The sequence below is a fragment of the Cavia porcellus genome, unplaced genomic scaffold (genome assembly GCF_034190915.1).
Source record: "Cavia porcellus strain 051 isolate PalLab524CR breed Dunkin Hartley unplaced genomic scaffold, mCavPor4.1 scaffold_32, whole genome shotgun sequence".
In the NCBI taxonomy this organism is placed as follows: Eukaryota; Metazoa; Chordata; class Mammalia; order Rodentia; family Caviidae; genus Cavia; species Cavia porcellus.
The window spans coordinates 13,147,881-13,163,967 of NW_026947515.1; the positions used below are offsets into that span (position 1 = coordinate 13,147,881).

Consider the following 16,087-nt stretch of genomic DNA (forward strand, 5'->3'; position numbering starts at 1 on the left):
CATCTTAATAGGTAATGCTGATTCAGTACCATCTTGTTTTGAAGTCTCATCTAGCTTTTGTTCTTCTGTCTCCAATGGTCTAACCAGGTTGTATCTTATTGGATTTTGTTATGTACGTTAGTATAAGCAAAAACCTTTTAAAGACAAGGAGATTATACAGAGACCATTGTTCATTTTCTGTTAGTCAATTCCAAATACTCTATAATGCTGTCATTCTCTTAAATGGTTTTACATTGTTTTGATATACTTAATGCTACAGTATATGAAGTTGTACTCAAGGACTTCAGGGAGGGAGTCAATATGGTAACTATTTTTAAGTCGGAAATATCTGGTGGTGAAACACTATTCTGCTTAAAAGGTTATGTTTTGATCTGCCCTGTTTCGCTGTTATGCCCTCTTTTTCTTTTTCTCAATCTCCACTCCATTATATACTTTTTTATTGTTATCCATTTAATTAAAGGGAAAAATATAGCAGGATATAATATAGTAACCCACTTTGACTTTCTATTTTCTCGATTTGAAGCCCTGTATTACTCTCACCATCTTGTTTTTGACTGAGGTTCCTCTATTCTGTTTTGCTGAATAGTATCAGGTTCGAAAGTTTAGGCATCAGCTGAGAAGATAATGAGATTCATTATAACGCCCATTCTCGTTGACTTCTATCTACTTTTGAAGACCTACAATATCTCCAATGTTTTGGTTTTGTCGGTTTTATCCTTTACGGTTTTGTTCAATAGTATTACAACTAACGATATAGGCAATTCTATTAGAAATAGCGGGAGGCATTAGGGTAACCATTGTTGATCACCTTGTATTATGTTTTTATATTATCTATTATATCCACCCTTTTGACTTGACCGATTCTGTTCTGTCATGTCACATTTGGTTTTACTCTCTTCCAAAAAAGCAATAAGAACAGTGGGAGCAATGAAACCCAAAATGTGTAATAGTCACTGTACAAAAGAGAGGAAAAGAAAATGCTCTAAACTATATAACTGCATGTATATTTAAATGTATAAGACAGAAAATGATATCACAGAGTTCTAATGGATCATTGAACAGAACTGTTTGCAGTATCATTGCTGGAATGTCCACTCTACAAACTTTAATTCTGTGACTTGAACAATTATTTCTAAGATGGCAATATGTAATCTATTAACTAGTGATTTCCTACTGCGCATTTTTTTTCTTCTGTAAATCTGTATAACTTGTACCCCTTCACTGTTTTTTTTTCTTTTCTTTTCTCCTTAAATAAAAATTAAAAAAAAAAAAAAAAAAAAAAAGATAAAAGCCCTGACTTTTAGCTGTCAGGTACGCAGTCTCCAAATTGGCTCCCAGAGACTCATCACCAGGCCTGGAAATAAAGCCTTTGCTTCCCAAATTTTAATTTCTTGCTTCCTTGGATTTTATACCGGGGTCTGAGTTATCACATACATAATTATGTTTTTCTTTAAATTTCAGAAAAGGGATTCAGGGATCCAAGTCTGTTCCAGTTACCAATTTGTTGTCTATCTGTTCTAAATCTACCCTTCTTTCCCTGCTTTCAAAAACTGAACAGAAAATCCAAGATACAGGAAGTTGTGGCTAGCACTGCAGGGCAGGACACTTCCCCTCCGGGTTCCAGTCTGACATTTTATAGGAGGCCATGGGAGGCCTGTGCTATCTCCAGCCACCCCTCAGGTTACATTTCTCTCTGGCGGCTGGTGTTTGTTTCCACTGAAGCTCTGCTGATAGCTGCCGGCATCTGTCTCCCCATCCCACCTAGAGACCACTGAGGCCTGCTATGTGGAGTCTCTTCACCACCAGAGGTTGAAGGTTCCAATAGAGATTCATCATGCTCTCAGGAAAAAGGTCTAAATGTCAGCGTTGGTGGGGCATGGGGGAAATCTTCCTGGTCCTTGGTTCCTTGAGTTTCTCCAGTAAGTACATTTCACCTGCTACTTCTGGATCTCTTAAAGCTATCTTACAGCTTTTACTACTTAAAAGTTCTTTTTGTTAAAGTTTTCCTTTTCAAATAACTGATGCGCTCTCAATCTCCTACCTGGACCCTAACGGATACAAAATGTGCACACATTTACATTACCAAATCAACTTCCAAAGCAATTGCTCGTTTACCCAAGTCCTAACCAAATCTGCATAGTTTCATTGATGTTTCACAATAAAAATAAAAGAAAAAATATCCCTAGTCAATTGTGTTAATTTTCATTTCTTTGACTTATTAGTCAAGTAGAAGAAAAACTATTTGAGTATATGCTGCATTGGAAGGAATCACATCAAATCAACAAAACGGAAGAGATACTCCTTTATTATTCTGAAATCTCATGTATTGTCCAAATATTTTACAAAGGAAAGATATTCAGATATTATTTATAGAATTGAAAATAAATATGTCATGAAATGAGCTGCTGCTCAGCCCTTTCTCTGAGCAGACACTACTGCTGCCTTATGTGTGGCTCGTCCTGGTCTAAACCCACGCTGAGGCTCACTTTCCCAGTGTAACTCTCCTGAGCTGGAGGGACCTTCCACAGTCATGAGGGATGCTCTCAGGAGTTGATTAGTGTTTCTTCTCGAAAGACTGTGTTAGTTCTCTCTAGACTGAGTTAGGTCTCACTGGACTGGATTGGTTCCCACAAGTTGCCGTAGAGTTCAGCTTTCTTGATTCCTTTCTGTCTTTAATTCTCACCGCTTGATGTTTCCAGAGAGGCTCCTGCACATGCCTCTTTCTGCTTTTCTGCCATGCATGGAACAATATACAGCTTTCACCAGTGGCCAGTCAGATACGGCGATCATTGTGGAGGGAACTGTGATTCAAATGAAATCCCTCTTCTTCAGGAGTTTCCCAGCCATAGGTATTTTGTTTTAGCCACACAAAGCAGACTAAGCCACTGTCCCTAACAGAACTGAGAGATCAGCTTTGGAAATAGGCTTTAGTACTAACCATAGACTCATCCCTCTAGGACACCAGAGGGAGATAAGAGCCCAGATGGTGCACCTGTTTTGTAGGTTAGCCATCGTTTCTGTATTTCGAGAATGGTTTTTAATATCTTGTCCCGTTAGAAGAACACATGTAACACCATGAATTAGACTCTAAATCCAGAGTTGTACCCAAAGCATACAGTCACCACGTGTCTTGGCAGGAAACAAAAGGAGGATGTAGAGGTTATTGGGTACATTTGCCTTTTCCTAGCTATCAAGTGACCACGGTGGCAACTTGTGAAGCGTGGGACTTACTCTAACACATAGAGAGGCAGAAACATGCTTAATTATTTTTTTTAGTTTCTTTTTTATTAGTGCAAATTTGTGATACACACTAACTATATTCATCTGAAGGAATCGGTATGTATACTACCATATCTTAATTATTTTTGCTTCTCCTTCTCCTCTCCACCCTCCCTTCCTCTCTCCTAGCTCCACAATATCTACTTCCCTTTTTTCTTATCATCTATCTTTTAGTTTGCCTTTTAAATTATTAATATTTGGGGTTTTTCATATAAGATAAAGCACGTAATGTTTAACCTTCTGTGTCTGATTTATTTCATTTAGCATCCTAGTCTCAAAGTGCATTCATTTTCCTGCAAATGACTCCTTTGTCCTTCTTTATGGCTGAGTAGCACTCCATTGTGTTTATAAACCACATTTTCTGTAGCCATTCATTTCTTGATGGGCATAAAGGCCACTTCCAAGATTTACTTATTGTCACTGTAATATGCTGTCTTTAACTCTTTGGGGAAGAGGTATAGCTGGGTCAGATGGAATTTCCATATTTAATGTCTTGAGGAATCTTTATACTGATTCCCATAGTGGTTATACTAAAAATGTAGAAATGTTCCTTTTCCCAGCAACCTTCCCAGTATTTATTTATTTTGAGTTCTGGATGATAGCCATTCTCTCTGGAGTAAGATGGAACCTCAGTGCTTTTTTGATTTGTGTTTCTCTAATGGGAGGAATGGGTGGTTCTATATAGCCTCGAGCTGAAGTCATCCATCCCTAAAATGACTATTATCTCTCTACTGTTCATACTGTTATATATTTTTTAAATCATTTAAAAAGTTAACATGGCCAGTTGATTTTTACTTAAATATTTTTAAACGAAAGTTAAGATGATAATGTTGTAGCTTGTCCAAATTATAATTGATAATTGTAAAATCCTTGACTTGACAAAATAAAAATTAATATGGGCCTGGGATGTAGCTCAGTGGCACAGTGACTGCCTGGCAAGTGAGAAGTCCTGAGTTTGAATCCTGTTATCAAAACTTAATATGACCAGCTAATCGATTCAGTAGAATGAATTTTATGCCATTACATCATACAAATTTGAATTCTCCTTGGGAAGGCGGATCCTTCGATTACCCAGACAGTTGAGAGACGTCCATTTGGCAGAGCTGTGTAGGGGATGGCAAGGGAAATGGTAAAGACAGAGCACAAATACCCTCCATGGGAAACGTTTGGGTCAGATGGAATAAAGAGAAAAGGCCAAGCATGGTGGGGAGGAGTTCATGGGAGTAGGACTGGACGGAAAAGGGGAAAAGCCTGGACTTGGGGAGAGAGAAGCACACGATAAAGGATGTTTAGAAAGTAAGACTGATCCTCCTACACTTCAATAATGTGATCCTCTCTTCTCCTTCCCCTTCACAAGTCACTGAGTGAAGATCTGTGCTAAGTCTCAAAGCTTGTTTGAGTCGTGTCTATTTATTTTAGCTGTATTGATGTTCTGAGGCTGAACTTTGAGCCAGAACAAACATTTATTTGTGCTCCATTTGTTGAATATTTGTCTCTCCCCCTTACTGCAAATTCCTGTCATGGATTAGCAATTGCTGAACAACAGCTAAAATATTTCAACGCATGATTTTCTATTTCTTTTCTTTCCTTCCTGCCCCATGATTTTCTAGAGACTCAAAAAGCCCAAGTCCCCACCTTCCAGGAACTGCTGTGCTATCAAGGTGGCAAAGACTGAAACAAAGGAACACAACTGCTGTGTTTCAGCCTGGTATTTGAAGATCACATAATGTGTGCAAAGCCCTTGTTCAAAAGAATTACATGGTCTGAGAGGAGCTACACAAGCAGCCTGTGGACTTCTCCCCATGCTAAAATATTAATAGAGGTAATTTAAGTCAAAACTGTTTTCACACGTCTTCATGGCCCCTATCCTGTATCTTTTCTAAAAGAAACTAGTGCAAATATTTGGACAACTCTTCTTTACTAACTGCCTCAACTTAACATTAAAATCCAACACAGTCTCAGCTGTTTCTGTAAGACATTAAAATATGATACATATTTGGGAAAACAGAGGATGTTTAACCTGATTTAACATTCAAGGTGTGTATGTGTACCAAAACATCACATGATACTCCACAAATATGTATAATTTTTATATTTTTATATGTCAGAAATTAAAATTCCCAAAAAAAGAAAGCAGAATATTCCAGAATATAATGCCATGAGGTAAAGCAAGTTCAAGTTTTTAATGAAATATTATAAGTACATGGAAAAATATAGAGAATAGGGGCTGGGGATTTAGCTCAGTGGCATAAGCACCTGCCTTGCAAGCAGGCAGTCCTGAGTTCGATTCTCAGTACCGATAAAAAGAAAAAAGACCAAAAAAAAATAGAATAATATGATCAGTATCTATACATCATCACTCAACTTTGTCAATTGGGAGGAGGTACCAGAAATTGAACTTAGGACCTTATGCTTACCAGGTAGGTGCTAAACCACTGAGCTAAATCCCTAGCCCCAATTTTCTCAAATGTTAACTTTGTAATATATCTTTCAGATATTTTTTCTAAAAAATAATTGTTTTCAGATACTACTGAAGTCTAACGTATGATCTTCAACAATCTCTTTCTCTCACTTCAATCACATAAGTAACTACAATGTTGAATTTGGTACTTGCTATGGACTCCATATTTGTGTTTCCCTCAAATCCATATATTGACAGATGCTCCCCAATAGGAGCGTAGCTGTTGGGGGTAAGGCCTTTGGGAAGTAAGGAGGCCTTTGAGAATGGGGCCTTCATGAATGTGATTAGTGCCCTTATAAGAGGAAGACAAAACCAGATATACAAGACCAGATATCATATCCTGTCTCTCTCTTTCTCTCTCTCAAAATTGGCAGATAGTTGGGGGCTGGGGATTTAGCTCAGTTGCATAAGTGCCTGCCTTGCAAGCAGGCAGTCGTGAGTTCGATCCCTGGTACCGATAAAAAGGAAAAAGACAAAAAAAAAAAAAATTGGCAGATAACATCTGTCATTCTCATGCATATTTTTATAAATTTACTGTATATGTATTTATCTATTAATATCAAGCATAATTTTGACAATCTTAAACCCTACCTGCATCGTATCATACTGCTATATACTCACCAATCATATATAATACACACCAATCATATGTAAGTATTCTCTTATACAGATATTGTCCAAAAATAGCAGTATCTTATATATTTTCACTGCAGTTCCCCACTGTATGGCCATATTAAAATTTACTAACTTAATCTCTGTGAATGAACACTTAACCTCTTTTCAGTTCTTTGCTATTATAAGCCAGACTATAAGGGAAAAAATCTTTTGAATGAAATTATGCACCTTTCATTACTAATTTTATTTTGTTTTCCAACATATACTTCATTAAATAATATAACCAATAAAATTGACCTCACTTTTCAAAAATACACAAGTCCAGCAATTTAACACGTGTAGATTCCCATGTCCATCACCACTGTAAGATTATAGAACACTTTTGCCACCTAAAACAGTTCCCTCATGCTGCAACTTTGTAACCATAACATTGTCACTGTTTCTATTGCCTGGCAAACAATGATGGACAAAATTTTGTCAATATAGTTTTTCCATTTCCAGGATGTCATATAAATGTAATCACACAATATGTAAATTTTATGACTGGATTCTATTGCTCGGCATAATGCCGTTCAGACCCATCCTGCTGCATATGTACTAATATTTTATTCCTTGTTATTACTAAGTTATATTTCACTATATGATGTACAATAGTTTTATCTATTTGCATATAAAAAGATATTTACATTATTTCCTATTTGGGCAATTATCAGTGTGTAATTGGGCAATTATCAGTGTATATTTGGGCAATTATCAGTATAAAACCCCCCATGACAAGTTTTTGTGCACACAGAAGTTCTCAATTCATTCCAGTGAATACCGAACAGTGAATTATTGTGGTGGGCCATCTGGTAATTATATTTTCATGTTTCCACATGTTTAGATATTTTTCAGTCATCTTTCTGTTGCTGATTTCTAATCTAATTCTGTTATGGACAGATAGAATAGCTTGCATGGTTTTTAAATTTTTAATGCTGTTTTATAACACTATCATGATACATGACATGTACATTTGAAAATAATGTGTATTATGATGATATTGAGTGAAATCTCCTATAAATATTAATTAGAACTCGGTAGTCAATAGTGGTGCTCAGTTCTACAATATTGCTGATTTTGTCTATTTGCTATATTAATTGCAGAGAATAGAATAATAATGTTTCCAGCTATAATTGCTTGATTCATCCATTTACCTTTTCAGTTTTATTAGTTTTACTTCACATATTTTGAGTCTTCACTGCCATGGCATATACTCTTATTGTGTCTTAGTTTTCTCTTTTATCATTAGTGAGTTTTCCCTTTTATCATTATGTAATGGCACTTTTTTAATCCTTGACATTTTCTTTGTTCTAAAGCGTCCTTTATCTGATGTTAATATAATTATTCCAGATTTCTTTTTGTTAGTGTTTACCTGGTGTATCTGTTTCTATCCTTAACCTATTTATAAATAATATAATGCTGTTATTTAATCATTTTTGACAACCCTCTGTCCTTTAATTATTATGTTTAGACTATTTATATTTAATGTAATTATTGGTATATTTGCATTTAATTCTACTGTTATGTAGTTTGTTTTGTGCTTATACTATTTTAATGTTCTATTTTAATATGTTGATTTTTATTATAATCCAGGGTATTTTTGAATGGTTGCTCAGGTGATTACAATATAAAAATTTATGTTTCTCAATCTTTTCAGAGTCAATATTTTTACTATTTCAAATGGAGTTCAAAACATTTCCAAGCATAGAGGTCCCTTTACCTCCAACCTTTTATGATTTAATGGTCATACATCATGCTACATGGGACAGTGTTATAATATTTGTTTTCAATGATCAGACATATTTTTTAAACCTGAGAAGAAAAAAAATCTGTTAGATTTACCCAGATATTTATTGTTCTGATGTTCTTGCTTTGTTGTTTTTTTGTTTTGTTTTGTTTTGTTTTTTGTCTTTTTCCTTTTTACTGGTACCAGGGATTCGAACTCACGACTGCCTGCTTGCAAGGCAGGTGCTTATGCCGCTGAGCTAAATCCCCAGCCCCTCTTGCTTTGTTTCTGATGTTATGCTTTTCCCTCTGCTGGCATTTGTCTTCCATCTGAAAATTTTGTTTAGCATTCCTTCCGTATTTAACTGGTGATAAATTCTTTTTATTTTCTTTCATCTAAGAATGTCCTTATTTTATCTTCTTTTCTGAAAGAAATTAATTCTGAAAGGGAACTTTGAATTGCTAGCTCAAATTAATGATTTACATGTGAGGGAAAGTGAAGGCCACAGAAATTAAACAATTTGTTCCATGTCATCATTATAGCCAATGACTGAACAAGGACCGCAGGGTACACTCCCCACTCCCAATCACCACTCTTCCTCTTTTCTACACAATGTTCTGATTTGTTATCATAATTACTTGGTTTTTTACTATGAACATACTTTTGAAAAAGAACTGGATTATTAAATATCTATATAAAATATAAAATTTTCATTTTGGGGAAATAAAAGGGGTAACAGAGTTTATTGACTTTGATGTTTCCTGTTTCAAAAGAGGAAAATGAGGTCCAGAGAAGATAACTGAACTTCCCAAAGGGAATTATTTGTTTCCTCTTCTTCTCTTTTTTTGTTTTTGTTCTTGTTCTTGTTCTTGTTCTTGTTTTTGTGGTACTGGAGATGAATCCTAGAGAGCACTGAGCTATATCTCTATCTTTTTGGTCCTTTTTGCCCTGGAGGCAGGGGCTCACTGAGTTCTTCAGACTGGACTCAACCTTGAGATCCTCTTGCCTCAGCCTCCTAAGTAACTGTGATTATAGGCATCACTATACCTGGCCCCAAAGGAAATTTACTATTAAATAGGCCCATGACTTTTTAGTCAACAGAGCCACCCTGTATACCTACCATTTGTAAGGAATAGGCTGCAGAATCATTCCTCTGTGTTCCCTAACAGAAGTGGTAGATTATGCTGGACTAAACACGACCTCAGCCCCCTTATGGTCCTGTGATTACAGGTTAGGTGCCCTGAACCCTGCAGTGCATCCTAGCTGGGTTATTTGGAAGCACTTTTATGTTCACACTAGCACCTTCATGTCACCTGTTATCTCAGACTTCAGTGTGTTTCAGATTCTTACAAGCTGATAAAAGTCAACCTATTTTTTAAAAATGCAAATGCGAGGCTCTGCTTGCAGAAATTCTGATTCACACAATCTAGAATATGTCCCTGTAATTTTCATTTTTATAAACAAACTAGGTAATTCTGATGCACTTTGAGAAACTTTTGGTCCAATTAACCCATTAGATTTTAGTCACACATAGAAAATTCTGGACTTTTTGGCTCAGAATAAGGTGTTGGAGTAATACCACGTGTCTTAGTTACTTTTTACTCGTTGCTGAGACAAAATATCTGAAGCCCAAAGTAGGGAAAGGAAAGGTTTATTTCTTACAGTTTTTGGAGGTTTCAATCCGTACTCAGTTGGTTCCAGGGCGGGCTGGCATGGCTGGGCCCCAGTTCATGGCGGCTGCAAACAGCAAGCCAGAACCAGCAAAGAGCAAGACACACCTTCTTCCTGCCATTACATCACATCCTGGCTCCACCCCTTTGTGGGTGGAGCACTGACACCATCAATCCAAGCACAAGACAATGAACCATCACAAACGCACAATGCAAACTCATGAGGCCTGGGGGCCACAGACACAAACCATGACACCACGCCAGTCTAATGTATCTTAAACTTGCTCCATTCTGGATATGCCATACATAGAATTTCAGTTGCCTCTCTTTTCTCTTGCCAAGACAGCTAAGAGGTACAGGAAACACTGTCCTTTCACACACTGTACCATCATAAAAATTCTAATGGACACAATTATTTCCCTACTGTCTCTTACCTAACTGCTCTTTCCATGGTTTCACTGAGATTTCATTATAGGTGTTCTAGATAAGTATAATAGTAACTTACCTGTGGCCAGATTTTATAAATCCAAAGTTTTACTTTAAATAAAACTGTTCACCACTCCTTACTTCCACACATCAGAAAACGTAGGCAAGCATGCAAACCATTTATTCAACATGAATTTTTCCATTCTCATCCATATCTCCTGCTGTGAATGAGCTCCCACAAGACAGGAAAAAGAAAGAGAAAACACAGCAGCCTGGCACCCATGGAGTTATAGTTTAGTGCAGAAAATCAACCACATAAACAAGAAAACCAGTTGTGTTTTAAGCAACATGTGCAAGGCTATAAAAATAGAGTATAATCTTCACAGATGGAGGAATTTTTCTTTAAATGTTGGCTGTTGTTTCCATGATTTAATTCCTGGAAGTACAGCACTTGGTATTTAGCAAGCCTGGAAGGAAACACAAGTGCTCTTTGCATTTGCTCCTCTTAATGCATGCAGTGGCCCAGATTCCCTGGTCTGCTCTGTGAGCTGTCTCATTCTTTTTCTTAACTGGATGTTGGTACAGTCAGATCTCATCACTCTAATGATCGTAAAAGATGCTTGAAGCCGAAAAGTAACTATGTCAAATATTGCTTCTGTGTCTCCTACAGGGTCCAAAGCAATGTCACTTTATTATAATTGATAGTTAAGCCCCTGCTATGTGCAAGGTCCTATGTGAGAGGCCATAGTGACCAAGGTGGTCAGTGTTCCTGTTTTCATTCAACAAGCATTTCTTTAGCATTTAGCACATGGAAGGCTGTGTCCTTAGAGCTCTGTGTATGTTGATAAGAGACTCTTGGTGTACACTCAGGAGACAGTGCTCCAGGAGAGGCACTAACAGGTACTATATTAGCTTGCAAGGCTTCAACAACAGAAATTTATTGTCCTGTAGTTGTAGAATTTAGAAGTCCAAAATCCAGGCGTTAACGTAATTGGTTTCTCCTCAAAGCTGTAAAGGCAAACTCTGTTCCCTCCCTCTCTCCTGGTGGTATTCTGGTGGTTCTCCAGTGATCTCAGTACTGCTTGGCTTGTAACAGCGCTGCCCCAATTTCTGTCTTCATCTTCCCTTGTGTGCATGTCTGTGTCCAAATTTCCCCCCTTTTATAAAGACAGTGATCATATTGGATTAAGGGCACTTACTCCAAGGCCCATTACCACATGTTAATAAATCACATCTGCAATTACCCTCATTCCAAATAAGGTCACATTCTGAATCATTGGAACTTAGAGAGTTCAAAATATGAATTTGAGGGGGAGACATAATTTAACTCATAATGCCCACAAACAACTAAATATGACATGAACAGTGCTGAAACGGGGGGACATATGGGGCATTATAGGCTAGGAGTGGCTGTGGAACTCAGTTTCAGTGGCATGAGGACAAGCTTCAAACAAAGTGGGTCAAGTGGCCAAAGCTTGGGCAGACAGTGGATGTTCTCCAGGTGGGGACAGGGAGTGAGCATTTAACTAAAGGTATTTCTGTGACAGCAGAAACACTGGAAGAACTGCAGAAACTATTATGGGGTGAAGATGGAAGGAGCGGATATCTCAAGAAAAAGAGAGATGAGACTGGAAATGAAGACAGAAGCCAGACCATAAAGAACCATGTCACAGTGGGTGACCCAGCACAGAAGCATGAGAAGCTAGTCAGAGGAGGACCAGGTGGAGAAATTTCTAGTCACATCTGCACACTAAAAAGTTCATTCTGGTAAGAGGATAAGTGCTCACTGAAATGAAGCTGTGCTGGAAGCAGAAATAAATTAGAAGCCTGTTTGCAAATCTAAGCAACAAATAATAAGGCTGTGGATAATTCAAGAGCAGGAAGCCGTAAGAAATAAGGGTTCCCTCAAACATCATAGAATAGCATCCATGTGATGTAGATGAGACAGGTAAAGAAGCCAGGTGCCACACATGGAGGAACAGAGGACAGGGGCTCCTTTCTGGTGAGGAAAGAGAGGGATTGGGGGACATTTCCAGCCAACCCAGGCCATCTCCTACCCCAATTCCATTCGCTCTCTGGCTTCAGAAAATACGTTTAGATTATCACGTATTCTATGAAGGAGACATGACTGCATGAGTTAGGGACAACTGAGGGTAGAAGACGTCTTCACATCCATTTCTTTGCCAGTCCAGAAAAGAAAATGCAAGATACAGCAGTGTGGTTCAATGCCTGGCTTCTTTGTCTGGGGTTTGGGGTGTTTAATTAGACGCACCAGAAGTTACAAGGTTTCTCAGAAACTAGAACACCGATTAAAATGTAATGCTGGATAAGGAGGAGAAAGTTCTCAAACTGTTCACAATACCCACCCCAGGAAGGCAGGCGAATGAAGTTACAGTAGGCAGTGCCCCTCCTTCCAGCTCCCAGCAGGGTGGAGCCACCTCCCGGATCAGACTGGATTTTAGTATATTCCGAGGTCATTAAATAGAGGAGCCAGAAGTTCAGGGCCCACTCCCTTCTCCTCCAAAGCAAAATGTGGTGGAGGAATATAAATTACCTCACAGAGTTTCAGGAGAAAGCTGAAATGTCCTGCCGGGACTCGGGGCATGGAGGACTTTCACACCAAACTAAACTCAGAAGTTCGGAGGAAGGTCATCTGGGGCCCGTGTTTCCTTCAATGAGAGAACAATTTCCTCTTTAAAAACACAGGCAGAATTGGAGTCAAACTCCATCCAAACAGGAAATCAAAATTTTAGGTAAAACTGATGCCTTATTTTTAAAGGTCAAGCCTTTGAATACACCAAGTGCGCGTTTCCTGGGCGTCCACTACATGCTCCAGTCCTGTGGCATGTAATTGACCCTGGGGGAGGTGAACTCTCCCAGCACCCCAACACACACACACACACACACACACACACACACATCTGGCAAAGCTTACAGGAGAAAAGCTTTTAATGGACTGTGATGTCATTTTTCTAAAAAATAAAAATGGAATCAAAGGTTTCCGCGCTCCTTCCCCATTTCTTGGGTCCCCCACATCCCCATGGGTGGCCTGGGTCCCCAGAAAGGAAAGTGGAAGGCCTGGGGCGACGGGGGGATGGGCGTGAGGTGGGGGTTGGGTGGTAAGGTGGAAGGCTGAGCCGGCAGAGGAATCGGGAAGCTGCAGCGCCCAGAGGCAGGTGCCAGCTGAGAGTGGGCGGAGGTGCGGGCGCAGGGCCAGGCGGGAGGAGGCCCCGCGTTACCTCTGCTTCTAGGAGAAGCGGAGCGCAGACAAGATCGCCCCGGGGCGCCCCAGCCTCGCCAAATTCCCACTCCCGCTGGCCTTGCCTGCAGGGGACGCGGGCGTCCCCGCCGCCCGCAGAGGGAGCCGCGGCCAGCAACAGCATCCTAGGGAGAGAAGCCCCAGGCTTCGCACTGGCCAGCTCGCCGCGCTCCTCCTGGCCGTCACCCCCGCCCCGCCGCCGGTCCGCCAGCTGGAGCAGCCCGCGCGCGCCCCAGGACCCTTCACCTGCCGCAGCCGGGCAAAGGGGCAAGAAGTGGGCGCCCAGAAGACCCTCATCCCCAAGTCTGCACTCGGCGAGGAAAAGCGGCGCCCGCTAACACCCAGGAGCCCCCGCAGCTGTCTGCACCGGGTCCCCAAGTTCACAGGCTACACCCTTGAAAGGGAGGGGTGCTAACCCACGCGCTGAGCACTGCAGCCCCATCGGCTGCCCGAGCCGGACCAAGGGACTCCAGGCACCGCCTCTGCCTGCGCCCCGGGCGCCCTCCCGGGTCCCCAGAGCCGCCCTCCTCCCCGGGGGCTCTCCTCGGCCCGCGCGCCCCGCCGGCCCGCGCCCCGGCGGGGCCATGCCCGGTCTGCGCCGGGACCGCTTGCTGACCCTGCTGCTGCTGGGCGCGCTCTTCTCCGCCGACCTCTACTTCCACCTTTGGCCCCAAGTGCAGCGGCAGCTGCGGCCCCGGGAGCGCGCGCAGGGCTGCCAGTGCTCGGACCGCGCCTCCGCCCCGGGCCAGCACGCGAACGCGGCCCCCTCGGTCCCCGGCAAGGGAGCGCACAACTTTTCCCGAGCGGGGTCCCCCCGGGCTGAGCTGGACGGCGGCGGCCGCAGTCGCTCGCGGTCCAAACTGAAGGCCCTCTTCGCCCATCCGCTGTACAACGTCCCGGAGGAGCCTCCTCTCCTCGGGCCCGAAGACTTGCTCCTGGCCAGCCAGGAGGCGCTGCGGTATTACCGGAGGAAGGTGGCCCGCTGGAACAGGTGAGGACCCCGCCCCGAGCCCGAGCCCGAACCCGCAGCTCCTTCCCCGCGCCCGCTGCTCGCTCTCCCCACAACCCCAGCCCCGGGCTGCTGTGCCGTCGCCCAGCCCTGGAGCGCTGGCGCTGGGTTTAGCAAGTGCTCGCTCCTCGGGGCTCCGCCAGCCTTTGCAGACCTCAGAGATTATCCCTAGAGTAAGATCTCAGTGCGTGAAAGTTTCTTGTGTAACAGCGCAGCGCAGCAAGAAATGCTGTCAACCACTCCCCCGAGCGTCCTGTTATTCGCTGTTTTTAGCTAAACTCTCCTTAGTGCATTCCCACCCGCTTCCTCTTTGGCCCGATACGGAGAGCTGCTGGACTTCGGTTTTTCACGAAGAGGTTTGCAAACAGGGCAACTGCAGAGCTGCTCCGAATTCAGCCCTTATCTCTGCTCTTTGGGTCGACCTGGGTGCCTTCCAGGTGCCACACTAGACCCCGAGACCCAGCTTTTCCCCTTTGCCGTATTATCTGCCCAGTGTCAGAGCCCACAAGAGGTCACCTGGGGCGAGCATGAATGGTCAGCTCCTTGACACCCTATTTCTGTGGCTTGCCCCTTTCTGGTGAATGTTCTAAATGCAAGGCAGTCTATTATGTTTTTCTTTCTTTCTTTCTTTCTTTTTTTTTTTTTTTTTTTTTTTTTTGTCTTTTTCCTTTTTATCGGTACCGGGGATCGAACTCACGACCGCCTGCTTGCAAGGCAGGTGCTTATGCCACTGAGCTAAATCCCCAGCCCCAGTCTATTATGTTTTATTACCTTGATGGTTTAGGCTGACTTGGATCTGAGGCTGATGCTTCTATGAAGAAGAATCTGCCTGGAATTTTTAAAACCCCAAAGCAAAATTGAGAGGGCAAAATATCAAAAATATTGTAGAATAAAATTAAGGGTGTATGTGTTTGTATGTGGTAAGCGTGTGTGTGCGTGTGGTGTTGGAAGCGGTATAATTTTCCTAGCTGAGATCCCCCAGCTATGGTAGAAAGCCTTCATATGAGTTAAAGACTCTATTTTGAAGTACAGAACTTGTCTAAATATCACTCCCAGAGTTCACTTTTGCACCACACCCAACTCTTAATACAAGATTTCAAAATGAGATGTCATCAGTGGTTTTATAGTCCCTCTGGAAGATGGATAAACTATAAATCTTGGCTGAAACTCAGAGCTAGCCCTATTTAACTATTGGTTCATTATTCTGTAGAGCTAAAACTGGAGGGGGCAAGGAAAAAAATGTGTAGAAAATAAAAAGAGAAAGAAGTTGACAGTTATTGGCTGGACTCACCATGGTGAATTTCAATCGCAACTCTATGGCTGGTGATTTTATATTAGAATGAAAGTAGTTCTCAATTGCATTGCTAATTACATGCAATAAAAAGGTAATCTGAGATTGCTTCTCAGACACTGTCATTTTCCATATTACCTTTACTTCATCAATAACATGGGTATTGGGACCAGTGAACTAGGAAATTTTGCCCTTAGAGAAATTGTGTGCACTTCTATTGCAGATTCGAGAATAAGGGACTTTAAGTGGCTTTGTATATATAGATCAGCATTCATTTAGCCACATTTCTGTGGCCTTAAACTTCCCTTGTTA

At 41.4% G+C, this 16,087-nt stretch overlaps 1 protein-coding gene across 1 annotated transcript in view; it reads left to right on the plus strand.

Moving 5' to 3' along the window:
• The first annotated feature begins 13,269 nt into the window (after positions 1-13,269).
• Positions 13,270-16,087, plus strand: part of Fam20a (FAM20A golgi associated secretory pathway pseudokinase) — a 52,253-nt gene continuing 49,435 nt past the window's right edge. Inside the window, exon 1 of the mRNA XM_003465310.5 lies at positions 13,270-14,466. Within this exon, the coding sequence (XP_003465358.1) occupies positions 14,060-14,466 (407 nt within the window). The 5' untranslated portion in view covers positions 13,270-14,059. The remainder of the gene's footprint in view (positions 14,467-16,087) is intronic.